At 38.7% G+C, this 19,149-nt stretch overlaps 1 protein-coding gene across 2 annotated transcripts; it reads right to left on the bottom strand.

Moving 5' to 3' along the window:
* Positions 1 to 662: 662 nt before the first annotated feature.
* Positions 663 to 17,774, bottom strand: CSDE1 (cold shock domain containing E1). 2 transcript variants are annotated; one of them, XM_009639381.2, is made up of 20 exons: positions 17,763 to 17,774; positions 16,228 to 16,645; positions 13,570 to 13,768; positions 12,693 to 12,802; positions 12,249 to 12,341; positions 11,604 to 11,701; positions 11,360 to 11,441; positions 10,868 to 10,996; positions 10,575 to 10,700; positions 9,535 to 9,747; positions 7,697 to 7,837; positions 7,451 to 7,609; positions 6,753 to 6,860; positions 5,801 to 5,976; positions 5,298 to 5,410; positions 4,480 to 4,599; positions 4,075 to 4,253; positions 2,911 to 3,074; positions 1,812 to 1,944; positions 663 to 1,304 (listed from the first exon to the last, which is right to left on the bottom strand). In XM_009639381.2, exons 3-20 carry the CDS (start codon positions 13,766 to 13,768, stop codon positions 1,257 to 1,259), a joined length of 2,391 nt encoding a protein of 796 aa, XP_009637676.1. In that variant the 5' UTR covers positions 16,228 to 16,645; positions 17,763 to 17,774; the 3' UTR covers positions 663 to 1,256. The 2 variants fall into 2 exon arrangements, with proteins under 2 accessions (XP_009637676.1, XP_035750794.1); XM_035894901.1 differs by lacking the exon at positions 12,249 to 12,341.
* Positions 17,775 to 19,149: the final 1,375 nt, after the last annotated feature.

The following is a 19,149-nucleotide window of genomic DNA, read 5'->3' as shown; positions in this document are numbered from 1 at the left end:
GCAGCAGGGAGGCTTTTTTCAAAATCAGTAAAACTTTATTCTATTTCCATTCTTTGCCATTAACAGAAAAAATTGGAGAAAGCAATGTTTGTTTTACAAAGATAATGCATCTCCCAGAGAAGAAAACCCTAAATTGAGAATAGAGGTAACATGAAAAAAACAAAACAAAACAAAAAAACCACAGTACTGCCCTCTATTCGAAGAAAGTAACTCCTGATCTTTTTGGTTAAAGTAATACTTAGACCAATCATTCAGTTTTCTTGCTTGATAAAGCGTGACTGGGGAAATGGAGGGGCGGGGGGGGAAGGGGAGAAAAGCACACAGACATCAACTATTTCACCTTGATGAAAGTCTCAATACAGCTATGGAAAGCCTAAGTATTTATTCTTTTACAGTACACTGGGTGCCGGCTGCAAAAAAGAAAAAAAAAAGTATTCACTTCAGGCACAACTTCTTTCTTTTTAAATTTAAATCAGTAAAAGAAACTGGGTTTAAAGCTGCAGTGTTCTAAGCAGCAGCAGATTTGTGCATTGTTTTAAATATATTTAAATTACCACACTGATGGCACACCTCAGCCTTATGAAATTCTGCACTATGTGTGTTTCAGAACGCTACAAAAGTAAGTTTACCCTGGAAAGAGACTTTCACTGAGCTCTAAGAACTTTGCTGGCTAAAGAGTCAAGTTAAATGAAATACGAAAACATTGCTAACATTTGGCCATCAACTTAAGTTATCTGAATATTCATACAGATTTTATATCAAGTTGAACTTATTCCACCCTCCTATGGTCCTCAGAATTTGAACAGAGTGAGCTGAAGTGAGCCTTCCGCTGCCACTTGGAAGGAAAGACATAATGCGATTGAGCACTAAGGCATAGTAATACCTTGGCCAAAATAACAAAGATAAAGCATAGATAATTGTAGTGCAGAATTCCGTAAGGTCTACCAGAGTAGAGCTGTCTATAATGTTTACTCACATAGGCAATGTAGATTTGCAGTTACCAGTTGCGTTAAATGCACCATTCAAAACAAGCTTCTAAAATGTGATACTATAAAGGCGCCACCTTAAGTTCTCCAGAATGCAACTGTGCATAATTTTAAAATGGTTTCATAAATTTATTTTAAACATAACATGAGAAGGTGTTAAAACCGGTGTAATAGCTTCTTAGAATTTGGAGGAAGGGATGAATAGGGAGATATTCAGTACCCTTCACCAGCCCCCACACTCAGTCGTACATCAGGTATGGGTGTTGTGGATCAATCTATAACACCAGCTTGACGGATCTTTCTCTCTGCACCAAATCCCTGCAAGGAAAACAAAACAAAACAAACTCTTAGCTGCAGTGTCAACGCTTGAAAGCAAACCTGTTCTGTTCCAACCAAGTACAGCATTAACACATTTCTAGTTAGCCACATTGGTCTTCAGAAACAGAGCCAGTAAAAAAACAGGTTCTGTGGGTTGCTCTTTATAGTCCTATATACTCCACAGATTCCAGACACTGTACTCCTCCTGCTTATCATGCGGTGGCAGAACCTTATGTGAAAGCCAAGTTTAGATAAAGGGATTTTGTTTATTATCTCTCAGAAGGGCAGCAGGAGGTTTATAGAAAAAAAAAAAACAAACAGACAATTCTTCTGAAACCGCAGCATACGTTACTGACACAGGGTATAGCACCCTGACTTCACTGTGGAATGAAAGCAAGCACCATGTTTTGAACAGTTTAGGCTTCCAACAGAGGAAGCAATGTTGTGTTATTTAAGTTAAAACATGAACTGCAGTTATTCTGCAAGCTAGCCTTTTATCTTACGTACCTTCGAGTTATCCGGTCCCCTAGGCTGACGAAGAACTGTTAGACGAGGAGCATTGGCATCATCCAGATTAATGCTCTTTAAACGATTAACCAGTCTGTCAGGACGTGGAGCAGCAACAGCCTTAGCGCCTTCACTGTAACAGAGCCAACCACACAGAGCAAGGATGACTTCCCAGAGATGGTGTAAACTACCTAATTTATAGTCACTTTCCCCATTAAGCCATTAGCATAATCCATCTCACGTGAAAGCAGACCTTCTGGATGACACCATGTATATGTCTGCCTCAAAACCATTACTTTTAACACAGGACTCTCTCATAGCAGCAGCTCCAAACAGTATTCTCAGGAAGGTATTTTTTAGTGAGCAGAGGTGCTACTAGCTATATATGCATGAGAGTAAATGCATTTCCTACATTTCTGATCCCTTTAACCGGAATAACAGAAGTGTTAAAGTCACCAGTACATAATGGCATAGCATTAACATCTCTTAAGATGATGGGAACAGAATTTGAAGAGAAAAAATTAAATGTTAGCTTCCTGTTGCTGTAGAAGTGCCATCTCAAGCTTAAGCAAAATCCAAATTGTGCCATTTTCTTCAAAATGTGTAAGTAGTTCAAAAGCAAAAAAAATAGCCATCATCCTTAAGAAATGACATGCCAAAAAGAAAGGAGCACCTAACATTGTTTTTCTACTTAAAAATGAAAGTTGCTCTTCAGGAGACAGGTGGAAGCACTATGTGCTGTGCCGACCAGGGAGGCCAGCAACTACACAGGAATGTGATTGGTTTCCTTATAATTCATTAATTTCTATCTTAGAAGGCTGTACCCAAGTTCCTGCTATGGGAGGGGGAGCTTCTTAAGAATAGATTATAAGAAGAACAAGCTATCTGCAATTAAGAAAAGCTTAGAGTTCTGCTGCTGCACTGTACTGGACACCCTACAAGTGCTGGCAGTTCTCAGGTGGGAGGCTCTCACTGAAGCTAGATGAAATTCACAGCTCCCATTCTAGCAACAGCCAGCTCAGTTTAGAAGCAGCATGCACTCCACTACTGTGATGTGGACAGCATACCAGATTAAATCACTTTAATTCTAAATTCTCACCAGACACGCCACACGTTACAGGCACTGCATTTTCCTGTGCGCTGGTTCAGGATTACAGAGAACTCCACTTCATCCCCAGCCTGCAGCTCCACACCATCCTGAACTTCTTTGACATGGAAGAAGAGCTTTTTGCTGTCACCCACTTCATAATTAATGAAACCAAACTGAAAACCAACACATCATAGGGTTATTTCTTTCCTCTTGATCCAAACAGATGCAATGACTTATTATTGCAGTTTAACTGTTTCTACAAAAACAACCCCAAACCTCTGAAGTGCCTAATGGAAGTGGAAATGTGATTTATACACTGAACAGAATATTCTGTCTGGAAACAATACTTCAAGGAGAGTGCCTAGACTTCCAGGGTTTGTAAAGTCACATTTAAACCCCAAAGTCTATAGAACAAGTTCTGAAAACTGCCAAGAGTCCTGGCAGCTGTATTGAACAGAGAAAAGCGCCGCTACGCATTCTTTTCTAAGACTCCACCTTAAAAGTTACACAGCTGAAACCACTCCATTTTTTTGATCCGACACTGGTATAAGAAGTCTGTTACCTCCATTTACTGTTCCACTCACATATAAACCAGCAAGTCATCTAGCCTCTCCATAAATGACTAGCACTTAGTGCTGCAGAATAACTGTAACAATAGAAAGCATTCACAGCACTTAATTTTCTAACCATTCTGAGATACAATTAACTAGGGCAATAATCAGCCATCGCATTTAAGGTGGACTGTAATCATTGACTGCTTAATGTGTGAAGCAGCTGCTTCTGGAAACAGAGTATGCGCAGTTTTGTTTCTTTTTTAAACACTTTTTTTAATGCCTTCTCCAGTAGAGACTAGTTAGATCAATTTCTGGGACATCTCAAAACCAGGTCTTCACAATCAACCACAGCAGGAACTGCTGCCCAGTAGTACCGATGTATTAGCACCAAACCAAGTACTGAGTTTACCTTTACTGAAGTCACATTACACATCCTGGCATAAACCAGCACTTGGGTTACACAAACCTAGTTCCCTAGAACCAGAGTACAAAGCAATCCATTTGTGCACAACAGCTTCCAGGATTTACGTGCTGAAGTGGGTTCTCATCTGCTCTGTGCCAAGTCAAGCAGTTATTTCCCACTAACACGCAACTTGTCTTCATAGCAGCGGTTGCTCACCTGATCTTTCACACATTCCACTGTGGCTCTGCGGAACGGTGTGATGTTAACAGCCATTGTCTGCCCATTTTGACCAAGAACACAGAGCTGAAACTTCACTGTCTCTCCCTTTTGCAGACAGTCACCTTTGTTTGCCATTCCAACAATTCCAAACGGATAGACCTCTCCTTTCATCTCACCTAGAGGAGGAAAAAGTACAAGACAGAACTGAGAGGTGTTTTTTCCTACCTGAGGGCATTCAGAATTCATTTCCAATATTAGCAATGACGCTTTTACTGTCAGCTAAGTAGCATGAATATAGTCTGTAGTGTGAATATAATCCTCAATATCTCTACTAACAGTTTATTAAACTTTTAAGCTTCTTGTGCATTTGTGAAAGGAATGCTTATAAGCAAGAAATCTTACCATCCTCCATGACTTCAATCATGCCCTGGTATTCAGTTTGTGTGGGATCTACACTCCTTAAAGGACGAATTACTTTACCAGAGTAAACAGTTGGATCAGCTTCTTCAGTGATACCATTCACTGAAAAGAAACACACAGTGCAAGAACAGGATGATCTAGTCATACTTTTTAAAAAAAGAATTAGTAAGTTATTCAGATTGACCAGGAGCCAATAGTTTGCACTGCAAAACACTCAAGGCAGTGCACTCTATCACCCAGTAAAACCGGAACAGCTTTAACACAGCAATAAGCAACAACAGCTTTTCTAATCAAGACCACACTGACAGTTTAAACACGGAAGCAGAAAAATATTAGTTTCTCACAAAACTAGAGGCCATGGAACCAGAAAAGCAAATCAAAGAATTTTACTTCTCTTCCGCTGCGTTTCCATTCCCTGCTCACTTAAAGTATGCATTTTTTTGCCCCCAAGTCTTCAATACGCCCATCTGCATTCCTCCTGCAATTTTCTTTCTGTGAGATACAGCACAACTACTGCAATTACTAATTTGGCTAGTTCTGCCACCAGGTCTCTCCTTATAACCCTCCAGTTGAAGGGGACAGAGTACGATAAAGGTCCAAAGAGTTGCTACTGTCTACAGGACTGGTAGTCTGCACTTGTCTGTTCTCTGGAAACACAGGCAACGGTTTTCAGGAAACCAGTGACCATCACATTAAGCATTGTCCTCTTGGTTTAAGCTCAAACTCTGATTATTAATAAACTTTATCCGCCAGCACGTGCCAAGAGCCTTGTAAGCAGAAAATACCAGGTACAGCCTTACCTGCATGTGTTTTGTTCACTTTTTCTGCACTAACTTTGTTTCCTTTGCCTTTTGACAAGCTGTATTCAACAGTGTCTCCGAGTTCCAGGCTATCAATATCACCACAGTATTCACTACAGGAATAGAATTATGTACAATTTTCCTTTAGTTACATGACAATAGTGATTGCTCACCTAACATTCACATAAGTTGATCAGAAGCCATTTAACTAGCTCAGCACTTCACATTTTCAAGAAATCCTCGTTCAAGAAAGTGAATCATTTCAAATATACAACGCAATTGTATTTCTTGGCCTGAGATTCAGAGGCATAGAACACCAAGATTGCTGACTAACAGAAAAGCCTGAACCAGTCCAGCAGAGATAATAAATGGGACTTGAGCCACCTAAGCATAAATGTGTGTGTCCAAATGGGTCTAACAGTCAACCCTACCAAACCCCACTCCCCCCAAACAAAACCACACACACACAAACAAGTAATAACAATAATAAAGTTTCCATTCACCTGTAGTGGAAAAAGATCTCCTTATCATGATTGGCTGTTTCAATAAATCCAAAGTTATCTTTCAGGGCTGCCACATATCCCAAAAGCCTCTTAGAGCTGTAATTGCGTCCTAGCATTCTGACAGAAACAGCTGTTTGCAGGCCAGTTCTCTTCACTTCACAAACGCTGAACTCAACCTGTTGAAGAGGAGCGTATCAATACTAGAGAGAAAAAAGCCAAACAAACCACGACCACCAAAAAAAAAAAAACAAACCCCTGAAACAACCAATTTCAAAGCTGTGTAGCTCTAATCAATATCTAGGCTCTCCAGGAACGTAGTTTTCAGTCACACCAGTGATATCTGCAAGGCAAGCCGGCCTCTAGCACTCAGCCTCTTTCACCCATTAAAGATTAAAATCTTTCTGCAATTTGGCTCCTTTCACTACACTCATCAGCAGTGGCCCACGGTGAGCATGTACGTAGCTTCGCTCACTTGTTTCAGATTTTTAAAAACAGTAGTAAGCGCCTTTCTAGCATGGCTCCTGAACACCTGACAGTTTTCAGGCTGCTCTTCCAGATCTCCGAGCTCTTTCTCCCTTTCCATTGTCTCTCAGGCTAATTTGCTCATAAGGGTGTGTTCTCCCTCTTCAACATTAATCTCAAAGTCTTTACGCTAAATTTCCTCTTGATTATTCACAAGCGGCATCCACTGTCTCAATGCTAAGAATTTCTCGTTTAAAAAGCATCATTTACATACTAGACACTTTTTTCATACAAGTATCACCAGGTTTTAGGATATTTTCCTTAGTTGTACAGATTAAGCCTAGGATAGAAGAAAAGTGGGTGACATTACACAGATGCCTTCTCCTTCATTTGTTCTGAGAGGGAGTACAAATCCAGTAACAAGGAAAAGATAAGCTCACATCTCAATGCACAGAAAAGTATTTCCCAATGGTATATTTAGTTATATTGCCTTATCTCCTATCTGGGGATTAGCAGATCCTTCCACATCCTTGGCCTGGTAAGGAATGGTCAGTTTTACTCCACAGTCATCATAAACAATTACTCCATCCTCAGCTTCCTAAAAACAAAACATGAGAATTCAGCAGTCAGTGTCTTAATTGTAAGCAAATAAGTTTACTACATATAATTCAAGCACTCCTCATTTGAGACACAGTGGTTTTACAGTAACAGCTCCGTAACTGGTGAAAAACACAAAGCCATCAACTCTCCTTTAAGTGATATTAGACAACACTTTTGAAGGAAATGGGAGGATTACCATCGTTTCCAGTTAAGTATTTACTAGAAGTTAAATGATTCTGGCATTGTTTAAAACAGCATGACAAAACAATAGAGGATCTTCTCTAGCCCTAGAAACTTAACTTTAACCAATTCTATCTAGCATCTTATGGAGGAGGAGGTAGAAAGAAACTTCTTGTCAAGTTCTTGGAAATTATCCTCAACCACATGATCATTAACAATGCTTTTATTATCGTGTTTCACGTAAGTTACTTTTTACTGACTGCTGTCATTAGCTATCCAAAGTAGTTCACATTTATACAGGAGAAAGAGTGCCTCAAGAAGTTGAATTACAGATTTTAAGGCAGCAGCCTCAGTCTCCCAAGCCAGTAACACAGAACGGGTACTTCACAAGTAGAAGAGCAGCATTACCTTCTCTTTGCCTTTATTTGGGCTACTGGCTTTGGCTGGAGTGGCTTCTTTGTCTATAGTGCCCACAAAACGGTGATCTGACTGGGTGTGGAAAGAAACCGTGCCCTTCGGAAGTTTTTTAATCCTTATAGCATGATTTCTTTGGGCAGACAACATATCCTGAAAAAAAGACCAACCAGATTTTAGACAGACTGCATGTAATTTCTTTAAAAATTACAGTTTCATAAAAGTATTAATCTCACTTACAGGAACGACTGTAAACTCTACTTCATCAGAAATATGGAGTTGATTTCCATCCATAATTTCACTGAAGTGAAAGAACATGCGAGCATCCCGGTCCACACATTTAATGAAGCCAAAGCCATCTCTCATTGCTGCAATTACACCCTGAGAACAGTCAAAAGGACAATTACAGTTTTACTACTAGTATGCGACATCTGTCTGCAGGTACCCCACATCTCTCTGTGGAATATGTAATAATCTGAACCCAAGGCCTGAATCCTGTGAAAACCCTTCTTGGTTTATGCAACGTGCTTCCTTGCAAACAGGTCTTACTTACCTAGTTTATCAATTTATGAAGTGGAAAAGATTAATTTAAGCCATTACCAAGAAGGACTACAGTTAAAGAACCTGACATTACTACTACACAGAGAACACAATCTTGAAGGCATTAACTGTACAAATACACAAGTATATAATACAAACATCAACACACAAAAAACATACAAGAACCTATATAAACAGGAAATCCACTAGAAATGGAATGCCAAATGATAAACAGAATATCCTGTGCCCCATCAACTGTCAAAAAAACCCATTTCTCACCCTGACCTCTGTTAAAAAAAAAAAAAAAACCACTACCAAAACAAAACCCCAACCAACCCCCCCCCCAACCAAACAAAAAAAAAAAACCCAAAACCAAACAAAACAAAAACCCCAACCCCCAAACAAACAAAAAAAAGTACTCCATAAAGCTGCTGAGAGAGTTCATTACTCAAGTTAGGAAGAACTAGTACCAGAGCATGGCCAGAGGTATTGAGCAAAATAAAATTAATGAACATACTCAGTTCAACCCAGTTGCTACAGAGCCTTTAACAAGTTTCACGGAAGGCTTATAGGATGTGAATGATAACATAAAGATACTTTCCACCTTTAGGAACATTCTTCTCATATCTAGCTTTCACAAGCTCAGGAACATCAGCTAACCTTTCTAGAAGCAGCCAATACTTGTCACCTCAACGGTGACTCAATTCAGGCAGGCAAATATATCTAGCCAGAGCAGAAATATAAGAAGTCTGTGGGATAGAATGCCAAAACCTGAGAGGCTGAAGTCAAAGTTCAGTGGTTTTCTTAAAGCAAAGGATCCCTAATTCGCAGCGTACTGATGCTATAGCACTGTAATTGGACTCCAGTTGAAAAGGAATGCAAACCCAGCCTAGTTGGAACAGAACCAACATTTCAAATTACAGGAATCAAAGATAATTATTTAATACTGATTAGCACATCCATCTCAGTCCCTGTAATCCACAAAGAATTTCTGTATGTGATAGAGTGCAGCTCTTCACTACCCTTATGCTGGACCTTCAGACAGGGAGAGATTGGCCAAACCCCATGAAAACCAGAAGCTGCACACAGTATCTCCTCTGAATCTTAAGACTTTTCACTACCTGAACCAGAGTAGCTCCAGGTTCTTCTTGTTTTCCTAAGGAACGTGAGTAGTTACCTATTTAGACTCAAGCACATGAATTTTTAAACTAATAGTTCAAGATTACATTATTTCTCTGTCTGCTATAACCAGCCAGCAATCCAATCCAAGAGGGCCACTTAAGGTGTAATTTTCTAGTATGATTTAATATACTCAGTAGTTACCTTTTTATTCTTTTAAAGGAAATATGTACAGCATTAATTCTCAATTTTATATCATTAAGCACTTTGTTTGAAGTGTACACCTGAGGACTGGACTTCAGGAAAGGCAATGGAAGACACTAGCGATTTTTACATTAAGTTATTGTTTAAGACAAAACCCCCATCTTTTACTTTCATTTCCCCTCAAGAATTAAAACTTTTAAGAGATAGATACTTGCCATTTCTCTAGTTTCATTAGTAAACTGGAAAGTATTGGGGAGAACCTCAATATTGGTGGCTCGTTCCAGTTTGTCGCGTCTGTCTGTTGAAATATTGAATCGAACGTGGTCACTTTCCAGCAAGGTCACCTTGGATTTTGTATCTTTGTCTCCAAATGGAAGTTCTTTAGGAATTACGAAGTCAACTTTGATGCGGCCAGGTAATGGATCACTCTAGCAGACAGAAAACCCAACAGAAAAAGTTAGTTCACCTACAAGACTCAGCATAACTGCAGGCAGAATAGTTGGCAGAAATACTAATGCTAACAGAAGTATGGATGACACCAAATGCCTGCTGGACACGGACCACTATGCTTCATTTCTACCACTCCTAATTTGTAATTTAGTGTTCATAGCCAAATGCAAGGTCGTTTTTGGCGGTGGTGATTGTTTCTTTTCTTTTTTTTTTAGCACCAAGCATGTATTGCCAAAGAAATTATGACTATTTCAAGAACTGAATTTGTAACCACGCTCAGAGCACTTCTAAAAGGCAGTGTCTTTCTTATTAAGTCTTAAAAACACAGAAAACCCCACCCTGAATCTTCCCAGAACACCACCACAGACTTGCCTAAAACCTTAAGGGAAGTGTGCTGAACCTTAAAGGTCACGTTATCTGTCAAAAACCTCATTAACTGTTAATGCTCACAGGAATCCATAGATCAGGCGTATTCCAGCAAATATTTTCTCCCCTTTTCACTATGCTTTTGCTTTGAAGATACATCATAAACCCACAAAATTCAGTGGGTATTATTTGAAATATTAAAGAAAACACATATTGCCGAATTTACCACTACCCCAATTCTTGCTCTTTATAACCTTTAGAAAAATTGCATACTATGACTGCTACAGGCTAAGTACGAGCTTATTACGTCGCTTTACTCTGAGGCGATGCTTACGCAGCAGACTGTTACAGGGAAAGGGGAATATATTTACTGTTTCACTGGAATTCAATACAATCAATACAACATTTCACATAAACTTAAGTAAATACTGAAATTCACCTGGTTTTTGCTGGGTACTTTTGGAATTACTTTGGTTACAGTTCCTTCAAAATGTTCAATGCTGATATCTTCAAAAATGACAGTTCCTTGAGGCAGCAGTCTAACATCTGTTGCAACTTCTTTACCCTAAAAGCACAAAATGAGTCAAATACCCACAGAGAAGAGGTAAGGTAGCAGATGTTTTCCAATGAACCTCCTCCCCCCTTCTTTTTACAAGTGAATTTGAGAAAACAGACAGCTGTCCAGTTATGCCCTAGGATCTTGTCTTCAGTTTTTACTGGATTTTGTCTTACATTTCTGTCTTTGATTGTAAACTCCACATCATCACCAGGCTGTAAGGCTTCTAGGTCACCTTTAAATTCACTATAGTGAAAGAATATCTCCTTTACGACATCACCCCTCTCAATAAATCCAAAGGCTTCCTAAGAACAGAAGAAAGTGTTTATTAATAAACTGCCAATTCTCTTAACATACCAAGTTTTACAGGTTCTATCAAAGACAATGAAAGACTACGACATACCAGTATAGCAGACTTACGAGTGCACACTACCACATAGCAGACTACCACAAGAAATACATAAACAGAAATAAACAGGACTTCCTTTGTTAAGAAGAGTATTAGTATCAAAGATGAACTGTTTAAACCGTTTCACCCAGCTTACACCCACAGCTCCAAACTGTTTATTAACAGCTCTTCATGCTCTAAATACATTACTTATAACACACTTTTCAGATCAACTTTTTTTTTTTTTCAAATGGAACTTTAAAGCTAAAGCATCACTTACTTTCATGGCACAGACTACTCCTTGACAGCGGGCTTGTTTCTTTTTTAATAGCATAATGTTACGAGCACTTACAGCACCAGTACTAGAGGGAAAAGAAGTAAACAGAGCAAACCTGAAACAACTCAAAACTAGACCAAAAATTAAGATTATAATTCATAATGTTATTTCGGTTCTTGGAACAGCAATGAATTGCCGCCTGACTACTAAAATGAAGTATGAAGTCAGAAAAGCAATGCCAACTTACTGTTTATTTGTATCAATTACAAAGTTTATTTTATCTCCTGTTTCCAGCTGTACATTTCCTTCAACATCCTCTGGGGTATAAGTCAGGTAAAATACTTCCTGTAAATTAACATTGACTAATATTAGTCTATTAGCAGAACAGTTGTCTCAAAGAAAGGTTAAAACAGTTTTATTTAATAACAGTATCTGCTATTAAAGAAATTGATTTAGTGGAAAAAATAAAAAACGGTCAAACATGGCATGCACAAACATTCTTTTTTCCATCGTGCTGTTTTGATGAGTCTGTAACAAGCAACTGAAGTTGAAAAGTTTATATGTGGCCATCTTTAAATGTCAATTTCTAAACTTTAGAAGTTCGAGATAAGGATACATGAACATTACGTAACCCAGCTTCATTAAGTTTTAAAAGAGAAAGACAACTATTTGGCTCTCTATAAAAGTTCCCCACAGATACAAGCAAGCAAGCTGTCAAATTAACATTTCTGTCTGTAGTAATTACCAAAGCATGCTTTTTTCCTTTTTTTTTTGGCCAAGAACTACAGTTCCTAGCAGTGTCAATTTTCTACATTAAATTGTGTCAATTTTGTTGCTCATAGACCACAGTGCTGGATCAGTGAAGAGTTCAAGTAAAATACATAAGCTTTACCCCATTACGTTCGTAGCATACACTCCCTGTTGGACTCTGACCCGGGGCAGCTGGAGATTTACTCTCTAAATTGTGAGGAACAGCGCACACAACCTACCAGTCAAAAACAAAAATCCATTGCTAGTCATTTCAGGAGCAGCATTGTTGAATACAAAATGAATCTCAGTATCCTCTACTACACACTCAGGGATGCAATTCTAGTATAACTCAACAGGGAATGCCACGCTGCAAAATTTCAATCTCACAGAACACCTGTTGACTCCAAGAACTGCTCAGAGCTAAATAAGAGCTCAAACTGAACCTCTGAATTTTTACCAGAACAATAAAAATATATTTCAGTGTAACTGAATACTGTATGTAGTTAATATGCATGCTAAATGAATCTAGTCTTCCGTACTGGAGTAAAGGATGGAAATTATGCATGTATAGAAAACAGGCACTAACTTGTCCATTTATTCGTTCTTCAGGTAATATTTCTGGTTTTATCTTCACCAATTTAATAGCAATGGGTTTTCCAGTTCGGCGATCAGAAGACACTTCAAACTCAACATCGTCTACAAGACAATCAAACATTACGATGGCATCACAGAGTTCTGCTGTTTGCGTTAGTTGGTTTGTTTATGGGTTTTGTGTTGGGGTTTTTTTTGTTGTTTTTTTTATTAAATTACTGAATGGTTACATTTGATAATTCACTGCTTGTAGCCAAATACAACAAAGTAAAACTCAGGTGCTTTTGTTACCAAGGAGGGATATGCTATTTGCAAATATTTCTCTGGTTATTCCGTTTACACATTCCTGTTGCCAATGAACTATTCTATTGCAATGGCTTGCCCCTCAGTAATCCCCTCCCCGTCTTGCTCATTATACAGTAGACGTCACGCTGAAGTTCAGACAACATAACATATGCCATTAAACAGTTTAGAAACATCACTGTCACATTACTTAGTAGCATGAAGTAGCAGCCTCCCCATTCTGAAAAACAGTTGGCCATCTTCAAACTAGTTTTAAAAAAGAAATACTGAGTGCATGAGGTATGTTCTCCCGCAGTCTAAGCACTTACTTCCATCTCAGTTATACAAGTTTGACCTAACATCACACCTTTTCCAGAATGGCCACAATTGTATTAATACAAGCTGCACAAAGCTTAAGTGCTGTAAAGGTCTCTCATCAGGAGTGGTAAATTATCAATAAAATTGTCTCTTTAGCCCATCAGAAGCAACAGCATGAATCTGTTCATGCCACAAGATAAAAGGATTTTCTATGGCAAGTGAAAGAGACCAGTCTTCACTCGGTCAAGAAGCTCTGAAAGTTGTGTAATTACCTCCTACTTTGAGCTCCTGTAAGTTGCCATTATACTGTGAACAGTGGAAGAACAGTCTAGCTTGCCGTTCTGAACACTGAATGAATCCATAAGAGGTCAGCAGTTTTTCTATAACCCCAGTCTCACGCAGTGCTGCCGAAGTACCATTGGGGTACCCGTTGTGTCCATTGTTGTGGAGCAGGTTTGGATCAAAGCTCATCTGTTTAAAAGAAAGGGGGGGGAGGACAGGACACACAAAAACCACTCTACTTAAGTTTCCTTTCTTCGTGCCCAAGTAACAGAATTAACAAACACAAAGAGCTTGTGGAGGTTATTGTAACAAGCAAATTCTAACAATTTTTAGAATACAGTAAGAACATCAAAATAGTCAAGCTTGTGTAAGACGGGTAACATATTTATAAAATAGGCTAGAAATACAACACTGAAATAATGCTTGCTTAGACCAAAACAAACTTATGACTTTAAGTATTATACATCAAAACACTCCCACATTTATTATTTCACATCAGAGCCTGAAAATACCTGAAGTATTGGCTCTTCCAAATTAAACAGGTAATTAGGAAAATATAACAGTTACAAACCAACAGAACTACATTCACATCCCGGCAAAGTTTGTCCCTAGTTTGTCTGTTCAGTCCTTCATACTAAGAAAATGGTTTTAAGTATTTAAATATTTTTGCACTGTTACGGAACCAATGCCCAGAATTAAACTAACATTTCTGTGGCATAGGAGCTCAAGTGCTAGAGAGACTGACAGAACTTGAAGAGAGCATTAAACTAAAAATGTTAAAGCTGTAACGAACGGTTAAATTAACTTACATCCATCAAAAACTTCTGGGTTTGGCGGGGTAGAGGGGTGTCTTTTATTATCAAGGCACTGACTCAATCTTGAAGTGTTCACAAGTCCCTTTACTAACTCATTGGCTTTTTGATGTGCAAGTCTCATTTTTAAAGCAAGCCATTTCCACCATTTGCAGGTTAGCAGTTAGATCAGTTGAAACATATTACACCTCACCAAACACTAATTCAAGGAAGACTACTGAAGCAACCCTCCCCTCTCCCCAGACAGTGAATACACATCTTAAAATACAGTAATGGAGGGTCCTATTTGCTGCAGTTTCCAGAGTATTTATTTTGGAAACAGAACGAGACTGCATCTCTTCTCTGCTTTCTCACTGCATCAAGCAGAAGAGATTCAAAATTAGTCAGCAATGTATTTAGCAGAGATAAAAGACATTTGAGCAACTTGTAAAATGGTCATGCTTCTCACCCAATACAGATATTGAGTTACTCAATGTATTAAAAGGTATAGCTACAGCATGTCTTACTAAGCTGTTTGGAAATCAGTTTAAAAGTGATCAAAGAGCATCACTCCAATATGTGAACCCATCTTTTGAGGAAGGAAACCCTGAGGACATTCCATAGACATGAAGATGCCCCTGTGGGAAGGCAACAGATGAAGTGTTTAAGCCATCCTAGAGTTTGAAATACTTAAAAAAAAAATTGCTCTTGCAAGTAGGGTGGCTGGAGGAAGGGAAGATGATGTATTATTATACCTTTTCCCAGGAGAATAATAGGCAAAACCATTAACCCATTCTGAAAGCTCAAATCAGTGTGACAAATGCTTTTTGTGAGTCATTTACAAAATGGCCACTTCACATCTCTGATACAAGGTAAGTACACAAACACACCTACATCCCTGCCACAGACATTAGTAACAGACAACTACTAAAAATACACCAGATACAGAAAATGACAGAAATCTACCTAAAAATAAAAGTTCAGAACAGCCTACCTTAGGATTAGAAAATCACACTGCTGTAATCTCTGGCTGACAGACTACTATTGCACAATACCATTTGAACAGTCTGAGTTTAAAGGATTATTAGTAGTATAGCACAAAGAATTCATCAATCATCTAAAGCCTGACAACCTGAGTTCAAACAAAGATACACTCCTCAGGGTGGCACTAGAATTTGCTGTAGAGAGAAAGACGCACGATATTGGCAGTCTTCCCAGATGCTTGTCATATTCCTACCCCTGTTCAAACATCATGTTACAACAGAGCATAACAAAAAATCAAACACAACATCCATTTATACGTATCACCAGGAGTATGGTCATAAAACTCCAAGAAACTTCTAGTAATAGGCTACAACCTATAAAGGTAGGTCCAAGCAAGTCTTGCTTGTGCAATATACATACTGGATCACAGTGACTACCTGACTGTGCTGTCCACCACCAACAGTTCACTCCCAACAGCTGACTTTTAACACAGCTGACCTGCCAGTTTACAGGAACTATGAACCGCACAAATACAAGTGCTCAGAGGAAGAAAAAAAAAAAAACCAAACCTGTGCAGTAAGATTTGAAGATGGCTGAAGAGAGGTTATTTGGGGGGGAAAAAAAGGGAGGGGGGGTGTGGACTGGAACCACAACACTACCATTACTAGAAGAGAGAAACCTCAATAACCAGCTCTCTAGGGTTATAAGTATTGTTAAACAGAACCACATTAATTCATCATACTATTACTAAACAAACGTAACTGCAAAAAAAAAAAACCAAACCCCTAACAAAACCCACACCCTTCTGTTGTCAACTTGTTTGCTATTAAGTGTAGAAATATATATAACTCTTTATATAACACATGCACCAACCTCGCAGTGATATTCAAATATTGCACTTTCAGTAGTATTGGCCGATTCTTCTGTTTCAGCACAAGTTTCTAAGGATGAAGACTGCTATTATTTTTTAAAAAAGAGAGAGAGAAAGAGAGAGAAAAAAGATAGCAAGAGAACGTGATCTATCAAGCTAGTAGAGAATACAAGTGCTGCTGCCCTGGGCAGTTTCAATACAGCACTGGAGAAAACAAAGACTACTAGCAGCGTTGGGACGTGCTCTTTTGAAGCTGTTGAGTAGGCACAAACTTCTTGTTTCAGATCAAGCCTTGTATCTTCAGTGTAAGTTTCCTCTTCTTTGGTCTTGAGTTGTTGTTACTATGTGGTATATTCTTTTCCTGATCTGAACTTGAAGCAGCAGTTTCAGGTGGTAAATTCTGTTCTGTTCCACTTCATACTGGAGAAAGGAAAAAGACACACACTAAGCGTCACCATTTTCACTTTTGTTTTCCAAGAAACTCTACCTCCAAGCTAGTGATACAGTATTTCCAATTTTAAACTCCTGAGACAAAGACATTTCAGGAAAGGTCCCATTTTGTACAATTAAAACAGCAACTTCATTTTGATGAATAACAGCATCATTTAATGCAAGTTTTAGTCCTCCTATCAATATGGGTGCTGTCTCACTTACTAATTAAGTGTTTGCCTTCAGAGATCATTTAATGCAAGTTTTAGTCCTCCTATCAATAACTTCAAATGGGTGCTGTCTCACTTAACTAGTAAGTGTTTGCCTTCAGAGGAGCAATAGGGTGTAGGTGGGGGGGGGAAATTAGAATTTCCTGATAATTTTTGTTCCCAAAGGTAAGTCAAGGACTAGCAATTCCTGAAGCACCTTTAGCTTTGTATAAAAATAAACAAACTTCTCAATTATATGTACAGATGCTGCATGCCTGTTTCATACAGGCTATATGCACCCTGGCATAGCACGTAAAATAACTGCAGAGCCATTCCCTGGACTTCTTAAAACAGTGTTTACAAAATGGTGATTACAAATAGGTTACTACTTGTATAGATAACCTAAAGAAGCCTCTCTGCAACAGTAACTAGATAATAATTCTCTCCTGAAGTTTTCCAGTATCACTTTGTGTTTTCATGAGAAAAGAAATAAAATCAAGTTTTGATTTGAGTTTGTTGCTTATTCAGTACATACAGGGGGAAAAAAAAAAAGGGGGAGGAGATTTTTGTGGACAAGAGCTGCTAAGCAGCAACACAGCTATGAATCTATAGATAAACTAGCGTGCTAAGCAGCAATCTAAAGGTATGAAGCATCAGAGCACAACTCTTCCCCAAGTCGTTCCACAAGTACCACACCAGATGGGCAAAAATACGGACAAAGCCTATTTCTCCACTGTAGTGGGAAAGTGAACTTCACAATTCACACTGAGCTTTGAATTCCCTTTAGTGAACTTGAAAGAGTCAACATAAGTGACTGAAACGTGAATGCAAAGACATTTAACTCTCATCACAGTGAAAATGCTGACTGCAGTCAGCTATTACAGATAAGAACTCTCAACCCCAAAAGCTCACAATGGCAGTATGCAAACTCATCACCCAGTTTTCACAGAAGTTTGTATTTCGATGACCTCTCCTCCAGACGAAGGATCTTCCTTTAGTCATCACTCTGAAAAACTTTCAGCTGAAACAAGCTTTCTTGTCAGACCATTATACATACATTAATGAGACTGGATGAGCGCAGTACAAACCAGTACCTGGTATGAAAGGTTTGCAGTGGAAGTTATAATTATAAAATAAAAAATACAAATCAGAAGACACAAAGCTATTGCAAAAATACAAGGATCGCCAGGCTTTTCACATACCTCCGTATTAGACTCAGGCAACCATTACCACAATCTCTTTCAGGACAGTATTATCTTTTGGACAGCATTTCAGATCTCAAATGAGCATCCCCCAAACAGCTTCAGAAAAAACAGAGCAGGCATATACTATATCACAGGAGCTGCAGAGAGATGCTTAGAATCTTCTTATTCATATACTTCTCTCTCTCATCTGATTAGACTAATATTATTAGAGCTCTACTAGAGCTGTAACTTGTATCATGTTACATTCCTTATTTTTCTGGGCGCAGAACGTATTACATATTCATAGAATAATCAAAATACCTCTTCTGCCCAAAGACGACTAAAGCTAATTCTGGTAGGTAATGGAAAAAGGCATAAGCTTTTCCCTTAAAAGCCAATTCAATTTGATAACAAGATTGGTTTACTGCACTTATATTATTTAAAAAAGAAAAATGGGGTTGTCAAGCAAGCATAACTCAAGGGGGAAAAAAAAATCTCACTGTGTCTGCCTCAAATTCTTTACTTTTTAATTCAGCTACTATAAATACTCCTCCAAATGGTAGACACCCTAAGCAGCTGCCCAGCCCCCAAGTCACGCTGGGTGCTGCATTTGTATGTTTACAGCTGAAAGGATTAATGAAAAGACAGAGAAGAGCTGTACAAGTCCTGTTCTTGAAGTCTTTTGGGTGCAGATTTTGCTAAAAGACAGTAAGTCACATAAAGCTGTTCCCAGCTAGAAACCGTCTATACAGCCTAACAGTAAAACCTGCCGGATTACACACACTGTTTTGTTTACCATTTTCTTCACAAAAAGAGGTAACTGCAAGAGCACATATTTTACTGCATTAGAACACGTGCTTCTGGAAACAGCCAACTCTTAGTCATGTAAGATCAAAATTAAACTTTGTATTTTCAGTATGCATGCACAATCCCGCTATTAGATGATACTTGGCGATAAAGCTATTCTGTGTCTTTTCAGACGAAGAGCAGACAGCAGCGCTGAACAGCAGCTCCTGAGCACGCCAACAACTGCATAGCAGCTACAAGATCAGCTACTAACGTTCACTAGATTAGCAAAGCCGTTTTCACATCAGAGAAGTAC

This window comes from Egretta garzetta, unplaced genomic scaffold, assembly GCF_000687185.1.
Source record: "Egretta garzetta isolate BGI_Z169 unplaced genomic scaffold, ASM68718v1 scaffold245, whole genome shotgun sequence".
NCBI classification, from domain to species: Eukaryota; Metazoa; Chordata; class Aves; order Pelecaniformes; family Ardeidae; genus Egretta; species Egretta garzetta.
This window is presented reverse-complemented; position numbering and strand designations above follow the sequence as displayed.

Excerpts from the sequence above, each read along its gene's own strand:
- CSDE1 (XM_009639381.2), bottom strand. The coding sequence starts at position 13,768 with ATGAGCTTTGATCCAAACCTGCTCCACAACAATGGACACAACGGGTAC. Across the intron at positions 10,997-11,359 it reads GAGTAGTCTGTGCCATGAAA|GAAGCCTTTGGATTTATTGA; the intron begins GTAAGTGATGCT and ends TTCTGTTCTTAG. Across the intron at positions 6,861-7,450 it reads CAAATAAAGGCAAAGAGAAG|GAAGCTGAGGATGGAGTAAT; the intron begins GTAATGCTGCTC and ends TTTTGTTTTTAG.